The 25,048-nt window shown below is 42.6% G+C and overlaps 2 protein-coding genes across 2 annotated transcripts in view; one reads left to right on the forward strand and one right to left on the reverse strand.

Annotated features, from left to right (window-relative positions):
- Positions 1-19,140, forward strand: part of TRIM71 (tripartite motif containing 71) — a 93,192-nt gene extending 74,052 nt beyond the window's left edge. Inside the window, exons 3-4 of the mRNA XM_073333350.1 lie at positions 14,277-14,411; positions 17,477-19,140. Coding sequence (XP_073189451.1) covers positions 14,277-14,411; positions 17,477-18,928 — 1,587 coding nt within the window. The 3' untranslated portion in view covers positions 18,929-19,140. The remainder of the gene's footprint in view (positions 1-14,276; positions 14,412-17,476) is intronic.
- A 1,136-nt stretch (positions 19,141-20,276) lies between these two features.
- The window catches only part of CNOT10 (CCR4-NOT transcription complex subunit 10), a 73,482-nt gene continuing 68,710 nt past the window's right edge, over positions 20,277-25,048 (reverse strand). The window contains exon 20 of the transcript XR_012157496.1: positions 20,277-20,668. The gene's annotated coding sequence lies outside the window, so the exon portion shown is untranslated. The remainder of the gene's footprint in view (positions 20,669-25,048) is intronic.

The following is a 25,048-nucleotide window of genomic DNA, read 5'->3' on the forward strand; positions in this document are numbered from 1 at the left end:
AGGCTATTTCTTCCTCTCCCAGTTTCTGGAGGCTCATTCTTGGGGGGGTTGTGCACTGTAGCACCTCTAAAAGACACGTGAGCCAGAACACAAAAAATCATTGGGATTTCTGGAGCTCAGAGGTGGCTCACCTAAAGCTTTGTGCTCATGTAGGGTCTAGTATGTCACAACTCCTTCCAGTCCTGCTTAAGATGTCCGCTTTGTTTCTGAGGCAAGAGTTGACAGATGTCAGATCTGTTCCATAGAAACCATGTAGAAATATTTAATGTGCCCCAAGTTTGAGTGAAGGGGAGGGTATGGTAGCTAAAAGAACCTCAGTAGTACAGTAACATTGAATGTCTTCAAGCTGGCCTGCACAAGGGTCTGTCTGTTAGTAAGTAGATTATTGTTTTTTACTTCTGTTGATGTTGATGCTTTATTTGCACCAGTTGGGATGATTGAGTAGCAGACTGTGCCTCTTAATTTTTTTAAAGCAGAAATTAGCCACATGCAGTGCCAATCTGCAAAGAGTTATGTGTATTAGACCATATGAACTGGAACCGTAAACCCACTGAACATTAAACCCCACCAAATGAGGGTAGACTCATCCCCACCCCCGTATTCACTCACAATACCCAGCATACTGAACATAGCCGTTGTGTGGATAACTTACCCCATATCTCGATGTCTGTACTCGGACCGGTTAAACTTTTCCCCCAGTCGGGGAGATTGCATATTATTATGTGATCCTTGCTCCACCAGCTCCTAAATCGAATTTTGCACCCCTTGATAATCTGTACCTTATCCCCTGACAACCAGAAACTTCTGTGCTTGAACTCGGTACCGTTTCTTATTTCAACATTATCTTAATAAAATTATTATATCACATTCACCTTTCTCCTCCTAAATCTGCCTCATTCCTTTCTCTGCTTCTTTTACTTTCTCTCACCATTCCTTTCTAATTTTTTTCCCACACTTAAAACAGCTGGCAGAAGACACCTAATTCCATGATGAGTGAAGCTGTTAATGACTGTTCAGGACTGGGGAAGCACAAAAAGTGTTGGATCTACAAGATCTTGTAAATGTGAATCCTACAAATAATTCAGAACTGAGGGAAAAAATGTATACATGAAATTCAGAGGGTGAGGGTCAAGCTGAAAGGTTAGTGATGCTGCCACACAGGAAAGCCAGTTATGGAGGAGAGATTTTTTCTTCCAGCCCATAAGGGAATCGAAGCTATGGGTTCCGCACATGGAATAGGGAATGCTTCCCACATCTCTAGGAAATCTATGTTGACAGGTCCAGAAAAAGCTGCATCCAGACCTTGTAGACTAGCTTGGTTGAGTCTCTCTTCTAAAATGTTGATACAAACTGCTTAAATGACTGGTTTTTGAGACTAGTCGAGTTGTCTAGTATTTAAATAGCACAGGGAGGGCTGTGGAGGTGACGTGCTCAATCCTTGGAGGATCAGTCCATGTTCCTGTTTTAGCAATCCCGCTGGTTGGTTGAAGGATTGGTGTTTAAAGGCTTTAAAAGGAATGTTGCCATGACATTGGAACTTAAGGATAGATAGAAGTGATAGGTTTCTGCCATGTTGATGAACTTTATGTAAAATTTTCCAACTTCTTAGAGAAGAAAAGATAAACTGTGCTCAAGTGGGGATAGGAGTTAGGATATTGAGCCCCCTATGTTGAGATGTCTGGAAAGCATGCAGATAACCCCAACTGGAAGTTTTGCAGAAAGGGAAATTTATTTGAACTCTCTCTGAGGTTCTGGAGGAAACTCAGTTAAAATCTGAAAAGGATGTTGTAAATGAGTTAGTTCAGTCTGCTGCTCCTGCTGACATGCATCTCAAGGTATATCTAGACTAGGATAAAAGAGGTGTGGGTTTTAAAAAAATGTTAGTGAACTTGTTTGTAAAACCCTATCTCAACAGGGCAAATTGTATTTTTAATAGATGTTTGAGGTGGGTATTAACCTGCCATAGCATTGGCCTCCAGACTAATATGTTAAAATACAATTTACGCCATCTACAGTGGTTTCAAAACATGTTGATTCAAATAAGTTGGATAATGAGATTTTAGGAATACACTACCTTGTTTAGCCTGGGCAATCCCTTTAGTTGCCTTTGCTGTGGTGTTTGACAGTATGTTGTTTAAAAGCTGAAGACTGTAACAGGTCTGGGTCGTTAGCAGGACACAGAGGAAGTGGTTCTGTTATCATCCAACATCAAAGACTTCAGAGTTGGTGGTAGGCAGGGCCATTAGGGCAATGCCTTTTTGTCTTACTGAAATAAATTGAGAGGATTGCTGAGGGGATTGCCTGTTGGCAAGGTAATAAGTAGCACCCAGCTAGGAAGCAGATGGGGTGGAGTCTGACCATCTAACACTTAAGAAATTAAAAGGAATCTAGAAAGACCAAAAGCAAAACATATCAATCTTCCCCTTCCCCCTTCTCCCACTCACCAGTGAGTCTGGAAGGCCACCCGAAATCTTTCCATGCTTAGCTTCCATTGATAGGAATTTAATGTTAGAGAGATGTGGAACAATACGCTAGTTGGTGGGGTTTTGGGGGAGAAAGGGATTTTTTTTTTTTTTTTTTTATTATTTAGCTGTAATTGATGTCTTAGATCAGGGGACATAAATTGTAAACCTGAAAACTCTAAAATGCTGCTGCCAATCCCTTGATGGAATAAAATGAGACTGATTTATCAGGACAATATTGTCATATCAAACTGAAAAAAGTTAGGTTTCAGAGTAACAGCCGTGTTAGTCTGTATTCGCAAAAAGAAAAGGAGTACTTGTGGCACCTTAGAGACTAACCAATTTATTTGAGCATGAGGGGAGGAGGTATTGTTTCATATTCTCTGTGTGTATATAAAGTCTGCTGCCGTTTCCACGGTATGCATCCGATGAAGTGAGCTGTAGCTCACGAAAGCTCATGCTCAAATAAATTGGTTAGTCTCTAAGGTGCCACAAGTACTCCTTTTCTTTTTTTGAAAAAAGTTAGCAACTGTATTTAACATAATTATAGTTTGATAGAGAATTGTCTGCACCACCGCTGCTGCTGCTGAACTGATTTGAGTACTAATGTAGGCAAGACAACATTGTTCACCAGCATTGTTGCCTAGATCTACTCTGAGCTTTGTCAAATGACAAAGGGGTAAATATGCTGGTGCCCTGTCAGATCTAGTGCTCTCACCAGTGAAGCTGCATAGTAAATACCCAAAAAAAACCAATATTCTCAAGGCCTGCTGGGTGTATCTTTTTTTTTTTAACCACTGTTTCTACACTTCTCCTTAAACTGTCTCGTTTGCAAGGACCTGCCTTGTGCAGGTTCTGCACTAGTATTAAGCTAGTTACTGTATAAGAAAAGGGTCTTTATTTCTAAGTTTTAAGATGTCATGGACTTGTGTGTGTGCGCTGTAAAAGGGCATTGCAAACAATAGCGATAAACTTTTATAGGTCAGCCTGTATCTGGTCCAAAATATAACTTTTTGGCAAACTGGAGCTCCCTATAAAGCCTAGGACAAATAGAAACATGTCAACAATTTACAAATAAATCCACTTGAACAGCTTGTTTTAACTACCATCCCCCATGCCCTGAGATCCTGAAACTGACACTGATTTTGCCAGTGAAACTGGTTTGGTTTTTTTATTGCCCAAGCTAAAAGAAGTGTAAAACTGTAAACACCATAAATAGTGTCAGATCAAACAGATTTACTCAAATCACTCTTAGATTTAAGATTTTATTTATAAAAGTGGTAGAAATGTTTGTTTACCACATATGATATTTAGGTTGATTGAATCCCTTCAAGTATTTAATATTCTTCTTTGTTCCACTGTGTTTGCTAAATTCCTTGAATTAAAAACTTGGGGTGGGAAGAGTGTCAGGAAAAATGAATGTTGCTAATGCTGGCGTTTCTGGAAATTGCTCATGCCTAAAAGTTTCTGGGAAAAGCTTATATGTAAAAAATGCAAACCAAAGTTGTCTGCTTTTTGCTCTAAAAATGGAGCTTTGTTACTATTTCTAGTCTGCCAGTTTTCTAGCTTTTTTAGCCTTATTTCCATCAAAACTCTGCGTTTTTGTTTTAGTCCCCCTTCCTTCAGCTCCCCTCTCAACTCAAAAGAATCTCCCCTCCCTCCCCCAAACAAATAAAAATTTCCATCTGGCTGGTCTCTGGCCCTAGTCTATGTTGAAAACTTAAACCAGCTTAATTAGGTGGATTTTAGGAATAGTTTTTAGTTAAACCCAGTAAATATTGAGCAGAGACAAACTGATACAGCTCTGGGTAGTCAGTTTTTACTTGGGGAATATCACTGGATAGGGATTGGAGTAGGGACACATTGGAAGCAGCACTAACATCCCAAATACCAGCAAAGCAATTGGAGCTTTCATTTTTACCTTAATTTGACAAAGTATTAAAAGCCAAAACAAATCCAGAAACGCAACTTGTCACTAGTTGCTATATATAGCATCTTTGCTATTTTAACCCATCTGTTTAGCCCACTCGCAAATTAGATTTAATCTCATAAAGGTGCCCTCTTTCACATTGTTGCCAATAGTGATGGTGCCAAAGTTCACTCACTAAGGGGCTTCTCTACACTGGCACTTTACAGGGCTCCAACTTTCTCGCTCAGGGGTGTGAAAAAACACCCCCTGAGTGCTGCAAGTTTCAGCACTGTGACGTGCCACTGTAGACAGTGCACCAGCAGTGGGAGCCACGCTGGTAGCTATTCCCCTTGTGGAGGTGGGTTTTTTTAGCACTGGGAGCTCTCTGCATAGCCACGTTAAACTGCTGCCGCTGCAGCGCTTTAACATTGCTAGTGAAGACGTGCCCTAAGCTGCTGCTTCCTGACAGCACAGGGGAGCTACCATCTTAGTTGAAGCCAGGTTGGCTTCACTTGTGTGGGGAACAGTGGGAACCAGTAGCTGAAGAAGACACTTTCCATTATGAAGAATTGCAAAAAAAAAAAAAGTCCATTAATCCTAAAAACGTCTCAAACTACTTGTTGCACCAAATCTATTCAGAGGAGTGGGTAGGAGGAAAGCCTGTGGTGAGGTGGGCATGTGCAGAAGGAAATGGGGAGATGGAAGCGGACTGCTTCGCTCTGTGCCAGAGGGGGAGAAAGCAGCCACGTGGTGTACTGGTGAAATTAGCCCTTAAAGCTAAAGTAAAAAGGCTTAAAGATGCTGCTGCTGATCTCCAAACCATTAGAAATACCACGTGTAACATTCTCTTTGGCATTCTTGTTTGATGTTCATTTCTGACATTTTAAATCTTTTACAAAAGGAAACTTCCCAGACAAAACTTGCTTAAATGGACTTAAGGTGAAGGATATATAGCTGTAGTTCACGGAATAAACACATCACAGGGGCTGTTGTAATCCTCCCTAAAACAAGCATTACTAATTCAGGATTCAGAGTTAGGGTCAAGGCATAAATTTAAAAGAAATGTAAACATATTAAAATTTGGAAACGCTGTAGTAAAGGCATTTAGAACACTTAACTCCACCTGTTGTGACCTCATGAGTCAAAAATGAAAAATCAAATATGTTTTTTAGAAACCAGTTGAATTTAATCCAGACTAGCAAATACCATAATATACTAATTATAATTGTACATTTTGTTTTGCATGGTGTCATTATAGGCTAGAATTGAAGTTACTTGGAAATGCACAGTTAAGACACCTATACCTTAACATGTTTGGATTCTTTCTAAGTTTCCTGGTCTTGTAATGCTTTTTGTGATGTTAATTATGACATCCCTGTAAGGATTTTTCTCTTGAGTTACTGATACATACTTTCAACCTTAACTCTATTTTAATGTATTTTTTATATTCACAGATAACATTTACATTAGCCAGATCCTTGGCTTATGTAAATTGGTATAGCTACATTAATTTCGGTGGAGCTATGCAGATTTACAACAGCTGAGTATCTGGCTCTTGAGTGTTACATACGATTCAAAAGGGACTGGAGAAAATCCGTGTCTTTGAAAGATGCAAATTGTTTTCATGTAGTTTGTCAGTGGGATTATCAAGTAGTCCTTTTATGTAGATTTTAAATGGCATATCTTTCTGTCAAATCTTGGAACAATAGGGAAAGAATGGTTCTAAAAAGTCAGTCATTTTTATGCTACTGATATAAAAAATTAAACCAGTCTGATGGGAAATAATCAAGATGGAACTGTTTCTGAAAATTTATGCCAGCATTTGGCCCAGTTTCTAGCTTCTAGTATATTGATAGGAGACCAGTAAAAACTTGATGCAACATAATTTGTTATAGCTTTTTTATAATGATTGGATACAGTTTTCTTCATATATTCATCTTGCCTCCTAAAGAGTGGAAAACAGATGTGCTCTGAGCTATGTGTTTGAATGATCCTAATTGTACACTACACGCAGTTCATAAGCAGATCTCTAACGTTCCTTTTGTCTTTAAATAAATGCACCTCTTTTATTTTGAGTGTCAATCAGTTTCTAGTTTCTTCCGGCATCCAGCTGTGCACCCTTGCCTTTATATCACAGTGAATGTAACTGATAACACCCCTTTAATGTCAAGACATCTCTGAAGTCCTAGTCCTATGGCCTCTGGAGTGTCACAGTGGTAGACTGTCTCATATTAAATTGCAGAATGCACTTCCTCAGTGTATGTAGTCTAGGCAGAAGATGCACTTCTCTGATAGAGCCTGAAGTGTCCTTGAATGCCTCTGATACCAGTTTGCTGTTCCCCCTTTTTGTGGCAGCACCACTGAGCTCCACTCTGGCTACGGAGTGTAGGAACTGGTTGAGCAGGTCTGGATGCGTTGTCTCACCTTGGAATGGAATGTTTGATTCCAGTATTACCCAGTGGGCTCCTTAGCCCAGACCTTGCCTCTCACTATGTTTGTATATGCCGGGGTGTTTGTATAGCTCAAGTGCTTTGAAAATGTAAAATATTGTCTGTGTAAGTACTAAGTAATTATTCCTATTAATAATAAACTGAAAAATTATATATCCTCTTAAAAGCTCCCAGGTACGTGGAGAATAAAGACTATCCCAACAGAAGCTATTGCAGTATATGTAATAATACGCGCTTTGAAATCTGAAAGTATGAACAATACAGTATGCGCGACATTTCCTCTAATATTAGAGTTCTGTATGCTTTGCACAGTTGCTACTGTACAAGTAGGTTTGTGGCAGAGAGCTGGCAGGGTTGAAAGGTTGCTGGCAGGAATAGCTCAGTGATTGGCAGTGTTTCAGTGCTACAGCCATCCTTCATTGAGACTATTCTCCCTTCCACAGTCAGCTGGGGTTTTGTAGTGACTGCTTTTTACACACGCACACGTTTTATTTGTATGTGGTGTATTTTAAGGTTTGGGCTATGAAAACAGGAATAAAAAGACAACAGAAACTGAGGCATGTCAAATCCTGAAAGAGCAGTCTTTGTCTTTGAGCACTACATTTTCATCATCTAGGTAGATCACTCCAAAATAACCAGAAATGATCAATACAATTCAATAAAACTTCATTTTGGGACTCTCTGTAGGAGGAGATGTGTTGGCCTCAACAGTAGTGTATTCCTGAGGTACTTACTGAAAACCAAGCTGAGAAAGAAACTGAACCCTGAAAAGAAGACAGATTTAAAAATGGATCTTTGAGGCTGCCTGAACTGTGATTTCTAGAGAAGATGGAAGTGTCAACACACTGGGTAGCAGAATTTTGTCTATGGAGAGCTAGGAGAGTTTGATTCAGATAGAGTTAAAAAGATTTCTACTTGAACTGGATAATTGGACCACAAAATCAGCCTTGTTTATGTGGAGGATTCATTTTGTCTTGGATTTGTTCTTTGACTATCTTGAGGAAAGGTAACCTATTAGAGGAAAATACAAAAAGCCAAATTTATCTTAATGATACACCATAAAAAAAAAAACCCACAAGGCTCCTAGCAGTATTAAAGTGACAGGTTTTAAAATGAGATTACCTCTTGCTGTAGCTGGTGGAGCTCCAGATCAATTTAAGAAACACTCACCTTTTCACTGTAGCAGAGGAAGCTGATAAATATTTAGATTACTTGGCCAATCGCAGGTGAGGTAGAAGATGAGCAATTCATTTTGAACACGTCAGACTAGGACTGAATTAATCTGGGTCTGCCTCCATAGCTTCACATGAGAGTTATGGACGCCTTCTGCTGAGCACCTGCTTTCAGATCCTCTTTAGTTTTGTTGTTTGTTTAAATGTAAAACTGGAATCATCATCTTCTAAACTGTATTCAGTTGGCCAACGCAGCTTACAACTGAGCCTGTTCTTAGTTCTCAGAGGCCATTTGGAAGGCTGTCTAAAGCAGACTCCTAAGAGGAAATAGAACTTGCTTCTCATCTAACACACATATTCCAGCCCTTTCATTAAAGGGGAGCTCTGTCTTGCTTCTGGGGAAGACCTCACAGACCAGCAGACTGTGATTACAGGAATGAAAATGGGTTACTGCCATCTCCATGCATCTTTCTCAGAATCCTTCTCATCACTCCATTCTCGCTGAGGCTGCAGTTCCTTGACCTCATCTATTGAGCCACAGAATCTCCACTCTTCCTACAACACAGGCTATTTGTTAATTTGGTCTAAGTCAGGTGTCGGCAACCTTTCGGAAGTGGCGTGCCAAGCCTTCATTTATTCACTTTAATGTAAGGTTTTGCGAGCCAGTAATACATTTTAACATTTTTTAGAAGGTCTCTCTCCGTAGGTCTATATATCATATAACTAAACTATTGTCGTATGTAACGTAAACAAGGCTTTCAAAATGTTTAAGAAGCTTCATTTAAAATTAAATTTAAAATGCTGATCTTACACCGCCGGCCCGCTCAGCCCGCTGCCAGCCTGGGGTTCCGTTCACCTAGGCTGGCAGCGGGCTGAGCAGGGCCTGCGGTCGGGACCCCGGCTGGCAAGGGGCTGGCAGCCAGAACCCCAGACCGGCAGCAGGCTGAGCGGGGCCAGCAGTCGGGACCCCAGACAGGCAGTGGGCTCAGCCTGTTGCTGCTCAGCCCGCTGCCGGTCTGGGGTTCCGTCCGCCATCTCCTGCCAGCCAGGCTGTCGGCCCTGCTCAGCCCGCTGCCAGTCTGGGATCCCAGCCCTGCCCACATAGAGTGGGTACCTACCTTCTCCCTGGTTCTAGCCCATTCTCTTCCTCTCTGCACTGAGCTGAGGGTGGGAGAGCACTGAGCACAGGGCTGGGGGCTGGGGTGTAGGGTCTGGCCAGGAGCTAGAGTGAAGGAGGGGGCTCAGAGTTGGGGCAGGAGTTTTGGGTGTGGAGTGCTTACCTGGGCAGCTTCCATTTGGTGCAAGGGGTGCAGGAGCTCCCGTTTGGTGCTCAGGGTAGGGGTGGGAATGTGGGGGGTGCAAGAGTCAGGGCATGGGGTGGGGGGGGCTGGGTATGTGTGAGGGGTGCAGGAGTTAGGGCAGGGGGCTGGGGGTATGTGAGGAGGGTGCTGGAGTCAGGGCATGGAGTGTGGGGGGTGCTGGAGTCAGGGCTGGGGTAGTGGGGGGGTGCAGAGGTCAGGGCAGAGGGCTGGGAGGGTGTGTGGGAGGTGTAAGGGTCAGGGCAGGAAGCTGGGGTGTGTGAGGGGTGCAGGGGTCAGGGCAGAGGGCTGTGGTGTGTGGGCTAGGGTCATGGGGGTGCTCCCAGCCCCCTACCCAGAGCGGCTCACGGCAGGGGGCTGGAAGGGATATCATAGAATAATAGAATATCAGGGTCGGAAGGGACCTCAGGAGGTCATCTAGTCCAACCCCCTGCTGAAAGCAGGACCAATCCCCAATTAAATCATCCCAGCCAGGGCTTTGTCAAGCCTGACCTTAAAAACTTCTAAGGAAGGAGATTCTACCACCTCCCTAGGTAACGTATTCCAGTGTTTCACCACCCTCCTAGTGAAAAAGTTTTTCCTAATATCCAACCTAAACCTCCCCCACTGCAACTTGAGACCATTACTCCTTGTCCTGTCCCCTTCTACCACTGAGAATAGTCTAGAACCATCCTCTCTGGAACCACCTCTCAGGTAGTTGAAAGCAGCTATCAAATCCCCCCTCATTCTTCTCTTCTGCAGACTAAACAATCCCAGTTCCCTCAGCCTCTCCTCATAAGTCATGTGTTCCAGACCCGTAATCATTTTTGTTGCCCTTTGCTGGACTCTCTCCAGTTTATCCACATCCTTCTTGTAGTGTGGGGCCCAAAACTGGACACAGTACTCCAGATGAGGTCTCACCAATGTCAAATAGAGGGGGACGATCATGTCCCTCGATCTGCTCGCTATGCTCCTACTTAAACATCCCAAAATGCCATTGGCCTTCTTGGCAACAAAGGCACACTGCTGACTCATATCCAGCTTCTCGTCCACTCTCACCCCTAGGTCCTTTTCCGCAGAACTGCTGCCTAGCCATTTGGTCCCTAGTCTGTAGCTGTGCATTGGGTTCTTCCGTCCTAAGTGCAGGACCCTGCACTTATCCTTATTGAACCTCATCAGATTTCTTTTGGCCCAATCCTCCAATTTGTCTAGGTCCCTCTGTATCCTGTCCCTGCCCTCCAGCGTATCTACCACTCCTCCCAGTTTAGTATCATCCACAAATTTGCTGAGAGTGCAATCCACACCATCCTCCAGATCATTTATGAAGATATTGAACAAAACCGGCCCCAGGACCGACCCCTGGGGCACTCCACTTGACACCGGCTGCCAACTAGACATGGAGCCATTGATCACTACCCGTTGAGCCCGACAATTTAGCCAACTTTCTACCCACCTTATAGTGCATTCATCCAGCCCATACTTCTTTAACTTGCTGACAAGAATACTGCGGGAGACGGTGTCAAAAGCTTTGCTAAAGTCAAGAAGCAATACATCCACTGCTTTCCCTTCATCCACAGAACCAGTAATCTCATCATAGAAGGCGATTAGATTAGTCAGGCATGACCTTCCCTTGGTGAATCCATGCTGACTGTTACTGAGCACTTTCCTCTCATGTAAGTGCTTCAGGATTGATTCTTTGAGGACCTGCTCCATGATTTTTCCGGGGACTGAAGTGAGGCTGACTGGCCTGTAGTTCCCAGGATCCTCCTTCTTCCCTTTTTTAAAGATTGGCACTACATTAGCCTTTTTCCAGTCATCCGGGACTTCCCCCGTTCGCCACGAGTTTTCAAAGATAATGGCCAATGGCTCTGCAATCACAGCCGCCAATTCCTTTAGCACTCTCGGATGCAACTCGTCCGGCCCCATGGACTTGTGCACGTCCAGCTTTTCTAAATAGTCCCTAACCACCTCTTTCTCCACAGAGGACTGGCCATCTATTCCCCATGTTGTGATGCCCAGCGCAGCAGTCTGGGAGCTGACCTTGTTCGTGAAGACAGAGGCAAAAAAAGCATTGAGTACATTAGCTTTTTCCACATCCTCTGTCACTAGGTTGCCTCCCTCATTCATTAAGGGGCCCACACTTTCCTTGGCTTTCTTCTTGTTGCCAACATACCTGAAGAAACCCTTCTTGTTACTCTTGACATCTCTTGCTAGCTGCAGCTCCAGGTGCGATTTGGCCCTCCTGATTTCATTCCTACATGCCCGAGCAATATTTTTATACTCTTCCCTGGTCATATGTCCAACCTTCCACTTCTTGTAAGCTTCTTTTTTATGTTTAAGATCCGCTAGGATTTCACCGTTAAGCCAAGCTGGTCGCCTGCCATATTTACTATTCTTTCGACACATCGGGATGGTTTGTCCCTGTAACCTCAATAGGGATTCCTTGAAATACAGCCAGCTCTCCTGGACTCCTTTCCCCTTCATGTTAGTCCCCCAGGGGATCCTACCCATCCGTTCCCTGAGGGAGTCGAAGTCTGCTTTCCTGAAGTCCAGGGTCCGTATCCTGCTGCTTACCTTTCTTCCCTGTGTCAGGATCCTGAACTCAACCAACTCATGGTCACTGCCTCCCAGATTCCCATCCACTTTTGCTTCCCCCACTAATTCTTCCTGGTTTGTGAGCAGCAGGTCAAGAAAAGCTCCCCCCCTAGTTGGCTCCTCTAGCACTTGCACCAGGAAATTGTCCCCTATGCTTTCCAAAAACTTCCTGGATTGTCTATGCACCGCTGTATTGCTCTCCCAGCAGATATCAGGAAAATTAAAGTCACCTATGAGACCAAGGCGTGCGATCTAGTAGCTTCTGCGAGCTGCCGGAAGAAATATGCCCTGATTCCCGCCCCGTCCCCACCTCTTCTCCGCCTCCTCCCCAGAGCAGTGAGCACATTGCGGCTCTGCTTTTCCCCCTCCCCCGCAAGGGCCATCAGCTGATCCGCAGCAGGGAGGGAGAGGAGGAGGGGCAGGTACCCAGCATGCTGGGGGAAGAGGTGGGGGGAGCTTGCCTGCTCTGCAACAGCAGCCGGCAGGACCAAGCTTCTTCACCCTGCCCCTGTGGGGGGCGGAGAAGAGCGGGCCGGGGCGGGCAGGATTTTTAATGGCACACTGCTGCCTGCCGGGGTCCCGGCCTGGGTTCGGCAGCGGGCTGAGCAGGGCCAGCAGCTGGGACCCGGCACGCAGCAGCATGCCATTAAAAATCAGTTTGCGTGCCGTCTTTGGCACGTGTGCCATAGGTTGCTGACCCCTGGTCTAAGTTATCCAGGCTTTGAGAGGCCGAATTTAGGTGCCTGGAACTTTAATATCCCATTTTTTTGCAGTTTCCTTTTAAAAGTAACTTCCTCTCTGCTCTTATCAAGGAGATCTTCTACCAGTCAGGAATATTGCTCCCCTTGTCTTAAATGTAGATGTTCCTTACCCACATTTATAATCAGATTATAGAGTTCTAGCATGACCGTCTTTTATCGAAAGTGATGTTCTTAAAAGTTCCTAACCCAAGTCAGATTTGATCCAGATGTCATAAGAGTCTATTATCAACTTCCCTACCAGCCCATCCAATGACCATTACCACAAGACACTCTACTTAGTTTGAAGCCCCTACTAGATAGACAGCTACTTACAACACTTTTTCTCTATTCTGTTTCTCAAGATTGCATTTCTGAGGATTATTAGCCTCAGCTGTCAAAACATGAGGTCCTAGCCGTACAACCCTAGTGTATTGCAACTTCCATGCTTCTGAAAATGCTGATAGTTTCACTTTATTAAATATAAAACAGGAAAGTTGACTACACTTGTGTCTAGAGGACTTGAAGTTTCAGTCTCTATCAAACACTTGCTCATGTCTCTCCAGTTTTAAAGTGTCAATAGACTTAATTTTATTTTCATGTGCAGCCACTCCTTTCTCCCAAGTTGATTTATTTTACTAAGTCATATATAAAAAGTATTGCTGTCTACATACAATTGACTTGCATAGAAATGGCATACATTAGTACAGTAGTTCCCAACTTCTGAGGGTCACAGCTCCCCTTATCCCTGTCCAAGCCCCCACCCAGCCCAGGACTGGGAGCAGGGTTGTGGCTTGGGAGTGGGGGGGCAGGGGAAAGAAACACAGACAAGTGTAAGGGGGCTGAGGCTGGGGCCATAGCTGGGGGTGGGTCTGGGGCCAGGGGCTGAGGTTGGGGTTGGGAGCAAAGCCACAGCTGGGCTGCGGTGGGGGCCAGTGGCTGGCCTGCGGCAAAGTGCGGCTCCGCTCCCAGCCTCTGCTCTGGGCCAGGAATGGAGCTGAGGCTGGGGGTGGGGCCGGGAGCTAGGGACAGCTGGGGTTGGGGAGGGGCTGGGTAGCATTCCCTCCCCACGCTTGTGGAGACTGGGCCTGGCCCACTGCATTCACTCCCCCCCAGACGTTCCTTATTGCCCTTCTGTGGGGGCATGCTCCAACTTTGGAGACCTCTGCATTAGTGGAAAACAGAAGTCTTACTAGAAGACTAGATTTGTATCCTGTAGCAAATGCATTGTTAGTCTAAAATACTTGGGGATCAGAAGGTCATTTTGGATTCTCAACACACATGTCTAAAGGATGTAGGTTTGATATTGGACTTAATCAACGTGTGCATGCTGGACCAAATTGTACATTAACTTGAATCCTGTGCAACTGCAGTGGTATCAGTGGGGTTTCACAGGCTATGCTGGGGAAGAATTTGGTCCTATGTAGTGAATTTTGTATAAATTCCAGCATCTAATATGTGAAACTGACATGCACTCGGGAAAACTACATGAAAACAGCTGCCTTGAACTTTGTCCTACAATAGCATTATGAGAGCACAGTTGACCTATTTCTGTTCTAGTGCTGGAGGCATTGGGTTAAATGTAAGAGCCATCACCTAATGCAACTTAAATTGGTTTGACTAAGCAATATGCGTGTCCTGTTTATTCTCCAGCTGAGTATTGAACAGGCGCAAGCTGTGGCGGAGCAGGTTGAGATGAAAGCAAAGGTGGTGCAGTCTGAAGTCAAAGCTATGACATCTCGACATAAGAAGGCCCTGGAAGAACGGGAGTGTGAGCTGCTGTGGAAGGTAAAAAGCTTTTTATATAGGTATAGTTAGCTGTTCTAGTTACTAACAATTAACCTTTAAGATGGAAATCTGATCTGTCTTTAAATTAGAATAGGGCCATATTATGATACCCTTGTGTTGAGTTGTATTTTGAGTGGTATTTACAATACAGGTAGTCCCATTTTAAAATCAATTTGAGGATTAAGGTATTTTCAACCTGAATGAGAATGGTAGAATGTGGCTCATAATAAATATATATCCATGGGATTCGAAATGTGTACTTTTAAGAACAAAAATGTACGGTCGCAGAGGAATGGATAGGAAATGCAGTAGCCCTGATTCTTGCTGGATCTGCAAACAGAGCTGGCCAAAATACAGGATTTCTGGTTCGCAGAGAAATTGTGAAATTTGGTTTCTGTCTGATTTCTGCATGGCTCTGCAGCAGCACAGGGAACAGGGCTTGTTCAGTTATTAAACAGACGAATTCTGACTACTTCTTCGAGTGATGGTCCCTATTCTATTCCATGGAGGATTAACGCATGTGCACAGTGCATCTGCAGCTGGAGATTTTGAAATTAGTAGGGTCCGTTGGTCCGTGCTGATCCGTTGTCTTGCCTCATGGTTTCATCCAAGGGTGGGGCAGACCAACCGCATTTCCAGTTCCTTCTCGCCGCTGCATGGTCTGGCCCGGAACTATTAGCGTCCTCTTGTGTGTGACGCACTTAACAATGTACAATTGTACATAGCTAGTTTTAGAGTGGTTTGTTGTTTTTATAGTCTTTTTATAGTTTTAGGAGTAGAATTGGGGTTCTTTTTTGGGAGTTTTGATCAGTGTGAGTCGTTTCTCCCGCCCCCAATGCAGGTACTGGACTATATGGAAACTCCAGGCTTTAAAATATGCGCCTCCTGCCTGCATTTCTTCTCAGTTCAAGCCTCCAGGGTGATAAAATTAAAGACTTTAATTATTTGTTATTATTAATGTAAGTAGCATTTTAGGCCTAACTTTTCAGAAGCAATTAGTGATTTTCTAGTCACTTTTGAATATTAGGCCTTAGGGAGCTGTTCTAAGGAAGGGATGAGCATCTTTTTAAAATGTCCGTGTTGAAAACACACTTGGTAGAAACTGCATGTCTTGTAAGTGTAATAACACATGTCCACACTTCACCATTGCAGAACTTCTTCCTTCATCTGTTAAACATATAACTGCAGTCTTCAAACGCTATGTACATTGACCGTATGGACACACTGGCTGAAATTTCTGAATGTTTGCTTGGCTGCATTACTGATGGTGGAGTACACTCTGCAACAATGAAGTGATTACACATTTCATTAACTTTACAAGGCATGTGTCTCTTGCCATTAACATCTTGAATGGATTTCTAAAGTACTGAAGAAAAACATATATAAAAACTGAAAAAAAATTGTCACTCTGCCTATAAATCCTATTATGCCAGACACTTAGTGCTCCCTGTGACTGGAAGATGGGACAATTGCAAAGAAAGAAGACTATTTTTAGTTGTTAATAATGACCTTTCTTTTAAGTAGCAAACTAATGCAGCAAAACGTCATGGCAGAAGTGTGTGTTGCTTTTAATTAAGGCTATATTTGTCAGAGGAGGGGCCAGTGATTCTCAGCAGGTTCAGTTTGCAATGTGCATCCACATTTCCCCTAATTATTTTCCTCACATGAACCACATCTTCACAGAGCGTTTGTCCTGCAGACCACTTCCCCTTCCATTCATGATCTCTTAACATCCCTGTGGCAACTACGCTCCAATTTTATGTAGGAAACAGTGGTGCAAGTAAAAATCATTTCTTGCACTCATGGGAGGGACACAAGGAAGGGTACGTGACCTCCCCACGTGACCCTCCACGTGACTCCTCCCAGCCCGGGGCCCCCACGCTCTTCCTGTCCCCTCCAATACCCCCCTTACCTGTCTAAAATTTTACAACTGCATCTGTTTAACAGATGCAGTTGTAAAACGATGCTTTGGGCCCCTGGTGCCACCTGTACTTCCAGGTGTCATTGAGGATCCAGCAGCACCCCAAATTGAAAACTTCTTAAATGAAAGAAGGATAGGAAAGACAATCACCCCACTTTCCCTTAGCACACTATCAGTTCTTCCCTTATGTCCAAACTAAGCTTCTGCTAGCTGGCCTTTATCTAAGTATTGCTCTCCCCCAGGCACTAGGAAAGCAAAGATGCTGCACGATCTGGGTTTGATGGAAAAGAGGCATAGAATTGTGTGTGCCATATATTATTTTCTTCAGCATGACACAGGAGGGGCAATCAAAATCAGCCTGGCAGAACATGCATGAGAACTGTCTCTGGACAGATAAACTAAACTGTGTCATGGTATTGTACCCAAACATTGCATTTTAGTGGGAGATTCAACTTCCTTTATAGGAATAGAACAGACTCCTGAACCTCTTACCACAAAAGTGGTCTATGGACATGCAAATAGTAAGAGTTTTAGGAGTCTGTCAGACTAGTTTGGCTGCAAAGAAGAATTCTATATACACTAGGGACAACACCTGATACCTGTCAGGCTGCAGAACTGGGCTGACATCAGAATCCAATCATCCTCTGGTCAGTGCAAGCAGAGGCATTCTTCTAATGGTTTGGACTTGATGTGATGGAGTATGAATGTCATGGATAATTCAGACCAATGGGGAGAAACAGAATCAAAAACACTGTTTAAACACCTTCCTTCCCCCCACCGCTCCCTTCTTAAGGGCTCGACCAACTTAACAGCACAATGCATATGCTAACAAACTTAAACAAAGCCTTTGTTTAAGTTTGTTAGCATATGCATAGGCTTTGTTTAAGTTTGTTAGCATATGCATTGTGCTGTTAAAACCATATAAAGAATGAATGCCCTCCCTAGCCATGTTCTGCTCCTTTAAGGAGCAGACCGCAGCCCCAAGTCTTTCGGGTACCCCCTAAAAATCTCTTGCCGATGCTGCGTACTGGAGAGGGCTACTCTACTTGCACTACTGGTAGGAAACCAACACTAGAAAAATATTTCTGAACTATTAGCTGTCTTTTAATATAAATGTAATGGGTTTGTTTTGCTTGTTTTTAAGGTGGAAAAGATTCGTCAAGTCAAAGCCAAGTCCCTTTACCTGCAAGTTGAAAAGTTGCGTCAGAATCTAAATAAACTGGACAACACTATTAGTGCAGTTCAGCAGGTCCTAGAGGAGGGTCGTAGCATGGATATTCTCCTGGCTCGGGATCGCATGCTGGCTCAAGTGCAGGAGCTGAAGAATGTGAGAGGCCTTCTACAGCCACAGGAGGATGACAGAGTCATGTTCACTCCTCCTGACCAGGCTCTGTATATGGCCATTAAATCAATGGGGTTTGTCAGCAGTGGGGCTTTTGCTCCTCTGACCAAAGCCACTGGGGAAGGTCTCAAACGTGCACTACAGGGCAAAGCGGCCTCCTTCACAGTGATAGGCTACGACCATGATGGTGAACCACGCCTTTCAGGGGGCGATATGATCTCTGCAGTGGTGATGGGCCCTGATGGAAACTTGTTCGGTGCAGATGTCAATGATCAGCAGAATGGAACCTACCTGGTCAGTTACAGACCACAGCTTGAGGGAGAGCATCTAGTCTCTGTCATGATGTGCAACCAGCACATAGAGAACAGTCCGTTCAAAGTCATGGTAAAATCTGGGCGCAGTTACATTGGCATTGGACTACCAGGGCTTTCATTTGGCAGCGAGGGAGACAACGATGGCAAGCTGTGTCGCCCCTGGGGAGTTTGTGTAGACAAAGAAGGGTACATCATGGTTGCTGATCGCAGTAATAACCGCATTCAGGTGTTTAAGCCCTGTGGCACGTTTCACCACAAATTTGGCACCTTGGGTTCCAGGCCTGGTCAGTTCGATCGCCCTGCTGGTGTTGCCTGTGATAGCTCGCGTAGGATTGTTGTGGCTGACAAGGATAATCATCGCATCCAGATCTTTACATTTGATGGGCAGTTCATTCTGAAATTCGGGGAAAAGGGAACCAAGAATGGGCAATTCAATTACCCGTGGGACGTGGCAGTCAACACCGAGGGCAAAATCCTGGTCTCTGACACGAGGAACCATCGGATTCAACTGTTTGGACCTGATGGTGTGTTTCTGAATAAATATGGCTTCGAAGGGGCACTCTGGAAGCACTTTGATTCTCCAAGGGGTGTGACTTTCAATCATGAAGGCCATCTGGTAGTGACCGATTTCAACAACCATCGCCTCCTGGTCATCCATCCAGATTGCCAGTCGGCACGCTTCCTTGGGTCAGAAGGCACCAGCAACGGCCAGTTCCTGCGCCCACAAGGCGTGGCTGTGGATCAAGAGGGGCGCATCATTGTGGCTGATTCCAGGAACCACCGAGTGCAGATATTTGAGTCAAATGGTAGTTTTTTATGCAAATTTGGCACTCAGGGAAGTGGCTTTGGTCAGATGGACCGACCTTCAGGTATAGCTGTCACCCCTGATGGCATGATTGTTGTGGTTGACTTCGGAAACAATCGAATTCTCATCTTCTAATCTGTGCTATCTGAATTAGGAAGAAACTGTCTCAGGGAAATTCTTTTTAAGAGAACGAAAAAATACAACGTTAATTCAAACCTACCTCATCTTTAATTTTTTACAGATGAATGTACTTATCCTTTCTGCAGGGAGTGATCCTGTGAAGTTACAAATTCTATCTACCTCATTATCTTTTGTTCTCCTCTCTTCTCCCCCACCCCCACCCCCCCGCAGTAAGTTTTACCTCTTCCCCACATGGGGCATCATGCACCAACATGTGTTGCTGAACACATGAGGTGGGTGCATGATGAATTCTGTAGACTAAGCCAAAAAGGCGCACTCTAATTTTTTTTAATGGGGGGGGGGGGGAAATCAGTAGCATTAGATATTTGTAGAGGATTTGTGTTCTTGATCATACTGTGGTTTTGTGGGGGGGGGGGTTGTGGGGGGTTTTTTGTTTTGTTTTTGTTTTTTTTTAAATGCTGCTGCAGCAGAGAACTTTTTCCTGTTCTCCATTTTATACCTCAGTGTGTTTGATTTATTGTTCAACATAGTGTCTTGTTCCCAGAAGACTTTGATCTTTTTGTGGAAGTGGGTGAGGTTCGCTAGTCAGGAAAAGCAAGTTTGCTTTTTTGCATATGTGTTTTTGAAAAGTGCAGTAATCCTACAGCACAAAGTGAAGCCCCTGTGAAAATGCACAAATTTCTTGGGGAAAAAAATCATTTTTGGTGACTTCATGTAGTTGTCATAAAAAGTTTAATGAAAAAAGCAGGACTTTCTGTAATGTGTTCTGTTCTATAATTTCTTTATAGCCCTTTGTCTGATTATTAGCCACATTTTAAAAACAAGGTTCCATTCTTCCTTCCATCATATGTATGTCACTGTTATGTGTATCGATGCCTGTTGCATCAAAACACGGAAGATTGAACCCTGGAGTTAAAATTTTTCATGTGAAATGTCTGTGGGGTTTTTTTTGTTTCGTTTTGTTGTTCCCATAAAGGCTTTAGTTAGAGGAGTAAAGATTAATAGGTTTGTCAGGACGAAGTAAATTTTCCCAAAAATAAACATAAAGCACAACTTTGGAAATTCAGGGTGCATTTCAGAGAAGTCCACATTTTTTAAAAAATCAGATCACAAAACCAGTCAGTGACATCAGCTGAACTTTTTGTTTTCTTTTTCCCTCATCCCTCCCCTTTATATAAAAAAAAAAAAAAAGTTGGATTGAAAGGATCGAAGAACATTTTTTAATGTACAGGCATTCTTAATGGCACCTGGTGAAAGGTAACCAACATAGGGAAAAATGGATCCATATAAAGCTCTGCATCATCATTCCTTGGCATCACCGAAAAACTGCATTTAAAATGGGGACAGTGTCTAAAATCTAGATTAGTCAGATTCTTTAAACTCCATAAACTGCAAAATTTAGCTCCAATGGGGATAGGAATTTGTTTTTCTGAGAAGCTGAGATCTTGAGGAGGGGCTTTGGTTACCAAGCCACGTGAATTTTATTCCCTAGTGGATTACAGTCCACATTTCAATAGCTTGCATCTTAATATGTTGGATATTGATGTTGACATGGACTCTTGAGAAATTGCCTTGCCTTCTGGATGGGACTGTTATTGGCAAACCATAAAGGCTAATATGGGGGATGGAGAGATTTTGCATTGTGCAGAATTGAAGAGTTCATGCATCAATTAGGTTTTTTTTCCTCTGCAGTGGTGTAAGATTAGTGTTATCAATTCCAGCAAGAGAAGAGCCCTGAAAGAGAAGCAAGGTTATTAACTAAAAGCCTGAAGAAGAAAGGGTTCATCTCTTCTACCAGCCACCACATACACAAGCAACCTGAAATATTGAAGGACTCTTTCCACATTAATAAGAAATTTCAAGGTGTACTTTCACTTGCTTCCACTGCTTTCTGTATTACCATAACATCTCCAAGAAATTAATTTCCTGTTTTTAGAAATCCTAATAATTTGTCCAGACTTATGACAGCAGCCACGTAGGAAAGTGAGGATTTTAAGAGGTGGACAATGAAGAGGGAGTCAGTGAGATTACAAGAACCCTTTTAAAACCAAAAAAAACCCAAAAACGCTAAATTATACAGGATAACGTAACTGTGCTATTTTCAGCTAACACCTCATGAAGCAAATGCTCAGCAATGGGCATAAACTGGGTTTAATTTTAGGGATAGTGTTAAAAAAAATCCAAGATAATCTTTTAGAGAGATTTGTCATTAAACCTGTATATGACTCTTCAGAATTTGTGTGTAAGGGAAAGCAAATTACCCCTTTTCGCTTTCACAACCCACTTTCCTTCCTTTTGTGGTAGCCTGTGGAAGCTGATACTGTTTGTTTGTTTTTGTTTGTTTGTTCTGTGTTTTTTGCTGAGAGAATTATTTGTAACTTGGCTGTGAAAACAAATTAGACTCAAAGACCTAGATACCAAAGATAACCGGTTGAAAGCTTTAATTTGACAATTTGCAGAATACTTCCATTTCACCTCTGTTTTACTAAAAATGCTTGGCCTTTTTACCTTGACCTTTGTGGTTGTCACTACTGGATTATGCCAGAAAAGCTATTATGCTTAATGCTTACTGATGGTGACCTTTTGTATTTTCTGTTCTCCCTTTGTGGCCACCCCAGCCCCCAGGCTTTTTTTTTATTATTTTATTTTTTTAAATATAAAGTGTTTTGGGGCTCCTGACATGCTCTGAGTTGAATTGCAACAAAATTCTTCTTGTCTGTCTCCATCCCTATATTGCATAGAGATGTGAAGGCTGGTGGAATTTCCATTGACCGTCACTATGTCATATGTTGCTGCACAAGACTGGAGAAGGCCACAAGCCTGTCTTTATTTGGGGGAGGCACAATGTCTTTCTTTACAGTTGCTGTTTACTTAATTCACTGGATCTGCTTACAGCACAAACAAGACTATTTGACTTTGAAGTGTTTCACATCACATGTTGGGAGGCTTTTGTTTTTAAAAAACGGCTGTATAGCTACCCAAACGATTTCCTATACTGTTACTGTAATAGATAGTGCTAAGCACACTTGTTCTCATTGAAAAATATTAGTGTAGCTTATAAAATGAAGTGTTTATAATACGATGAGAGTAAGTAGTGTAATATTATAGGGAAAAGTTTAATGCCAACATCATATGTCCCATAGGGGCTTGTTTATTTGGTATATAATTGGTAGGATTTCAAATCTGGCTCAGCGTTTGTTCTATGTATGTTCATGGACAATTGTTGGATAATGCCTCCAGTGTCCTGATACATGTAGAAAATAGGCGAATAGACATACAGGAGAGGAGTGTAGGAAAGGTAAGCAAAGGTTTGACGCTGGGTTACAAACCCCTGCATTTTCTTAAACTGTTCAGTATAATCTCCTGAATTGGTAGAAGTGGATTAGGGGAAGGAGAAGGTTGGTTTATCTTTTCACCCCTTCCCACCCCCCGGGCTCTAGCTTTGGAGAAGAATAACAGATTTGGATCTACAGACTTGTGCTCTGAATGCTCCCAAAGGAATTTAACTGTGCCAGGTTAAACCAATGTTGGCTGTCAGTAAATTTTTGCTTTGTGAAATGTTATCCGTTAACGCTCATAATCTCCTAATTCAGCCATATGAAGCAGTCCTGTTATTTCAGAACTGTTTTAGTGAGAGTTTCAGTGATGTCCTGGTTGAGGGCTTATGAGGCAGCCATGATGTTAGATGATGCAGTACCCTCCGGTAAGTCACTCCTTTCATTTGTACCCTTTAAGTATAACTTATATGGGGAAGCCCACAAGTGCATACCATAAAGAGGGAAAAACCTAAAATTTAGTGTATATGAGGGCCAAAAATAATCAAGTTGGAAACAGAAGAAGGCACTTCGTTGTGGCGTTCCATTGGGAATTGCTGGCGATCGACTCAGTCTGTTTAGTTATAGTTAAGCCAAATTAATTTATTTCCAGAGCAGTCTTTAGGCTTGATCCAGCCATACGTTTTATTTCTTTTGAAGATCATAAAATTTCTATGTTCAGTTCTGGTTTTTAAAAACATGTGCCAAAGTGTTTTTATTTTTATTTGTTAAAGGAGTGAATCCAAATGGTGCCAAAAGGTAATAGGGTATTTAAGAAAATAAAAATAGAGATGTTTAGACAAACAGTTTGGAGCTGTCTAAAAAATTAAACACTGGTACTTGCGTTAGACAAATATTGTACCTCAGGTCCTTGAGTCCTTTGGAGATCAGTGGAACCCAGTTTGCTGTGGTACAGAATGCACAAATAGAGACCCAACTGTTTCTGTTTCTTAAAGTTCTACTTCACCATGGAGAAGTAAAGCATCTACCTCAATTTAGTATCAGATAGGTCTCAGAAGAAAGGGTTAGTCTGCATGCAGGGGAAGGGTACATCCTGCCTGTAGGAGATGCATTTTTGTTTAAGTGGAAATATTAGATGTGTACAAGTGGCTGTTTTTTTGTTGTTTTTGCCTCCTTGTGGAAATATTAGGCTGCCCTTGCTAAAGAACTGTAAATAAAACCAAATATTCGTACACTCAGGCAAATCTAATTCTAATCATCCTCCTGTAAGTGTGACTCGTCTTCACTAGAAATTATGCAAAGGGAAACTGATTTTTTTTCAGTATTATGACACGTACTGGTTGACATGACATGCTTTGTGTCTTTATTTGCAGAGTTCTTATGTCCTTAAGACCTTTAGGTCTTCTCTCTACAAGAGAAAAATATTTTATCTATTTTTGCATGCCTACAAATGTATCCTGTCAGAAAAGACTCTAAGGGTATAATTTCTTTAAACGCAATGCTATACCAAATGCTTGAAGGGAATGAGATTGATTTTTTGACTTGGTGATTGTATATGTAGTTTTCTTGATGCAACAGGATGTTTTCCACCATGACAGTGCAACCAAGTTCCTGGAGGGCAGTTCAGACTGAATGTTCTTACCAGAGGCAGCCCTTGTGTTGGGTTTTTATTTGACTTTAATAGTGGCATTCAACAGGCCCATTATTTTACATCTAAAGTTTAGAGAAGCACATTATCAGATTACTGTATTAAAAACTCTTGTTGTTCTCCCCTAGTCATTGTTGAGTGACAAAAGTTGGCAGAGTGGGTACAGAAAACCACTAATGGTTATATGCTGTGTTGGGTTTGGTAAATGTTATGGTGGAAAATGTACCTTGATGTCTTTTTAAGTGATCTTACGGGTTAACAAGCCAGTTTGGCATCTTTTTCCATCATGGTTTAACCAATAATGGTTCTAAAAAAGATTTGTGTACCTGCATGGTCTTAGACCTTCTCTTAATGATTGTATCAGCTTACAAACTCAGGTAGATATTTTTGTTTTAAAGCTCTTTTTACAGAGCCTTACTGACTGAATGTTATGTGTCTATGTAGCGAAGTAGAGTAGATACCTTTCTTTAAACTACCAAACCAGTAAACTCCTTTATAGGTTTGTGGAATATTTCTCAGTCTATGTAGTAGTTTCCTTCGGAGGAAGAGATGTCCTGTTTCTGAGTTTTGCTTTTTTTTTCCTCCTAAAATGACTAACAAGTTTTAAACTAGTTTGTAAGGTGTGTTTAGTCACCCGAATTGGTGGGGGGAGGGGAGGGTTCTTACTGTATGTGACTATTGTTTCTATTGTGCATTACTTGTCATGCCTATCTTGGTTGGTGGTTGATACATTTTAAGTAAAAAGAGTGAGGGCCCCTACATACCATTTAATTTGGTCCTTTGTTGAAGCATAGATTCACAGAAATTGGAAACCTCAAAAACAAATGGAAGCTCTGTCCAATTAAGACCAGTCTAACAAAAATCTGTAGACAGTTTAAGTCCTCGCTTGATTTACTGTAGATACAAACCCATCTTATAAAACGTAATTACTGAATTAGAAGTACTGTCATCTTGATATAGTTCAGCACAGTAATGCCATGAGCATCAAAAATGATTCTGTCAGTTCTTGGAAGTTGTGCTTCTTGAGCCAGTTGCTCTGGTAGTTTCCTGTTCTGCTTCACTCTGCTTTTCTGTTTTACTGATTGATCATGCTGTTTTCCGAATAATAAAAAATTCTCAGTGGGACAGACTTTGCTCTGAGCAGCTCATTAAAAACAGAGCATATAAAACTGTTAATGGAACAGGTCAGGT

Source organism: Lepidochelys kempii, chromosome 2, assembly GCF_965140265.1.
Source record: "Lepidochelys kempii isolate rLepKem1 chromosome 2, rLepKem1.hap2, whole genome shotgun sequence".
NCBI classification, from domain to species: domain Eukaryota; kingdom Metazoa; phylum Chordata; order Testudines; family Cheloniidae; genus Lepidochelys; species Lepidochelys kempii.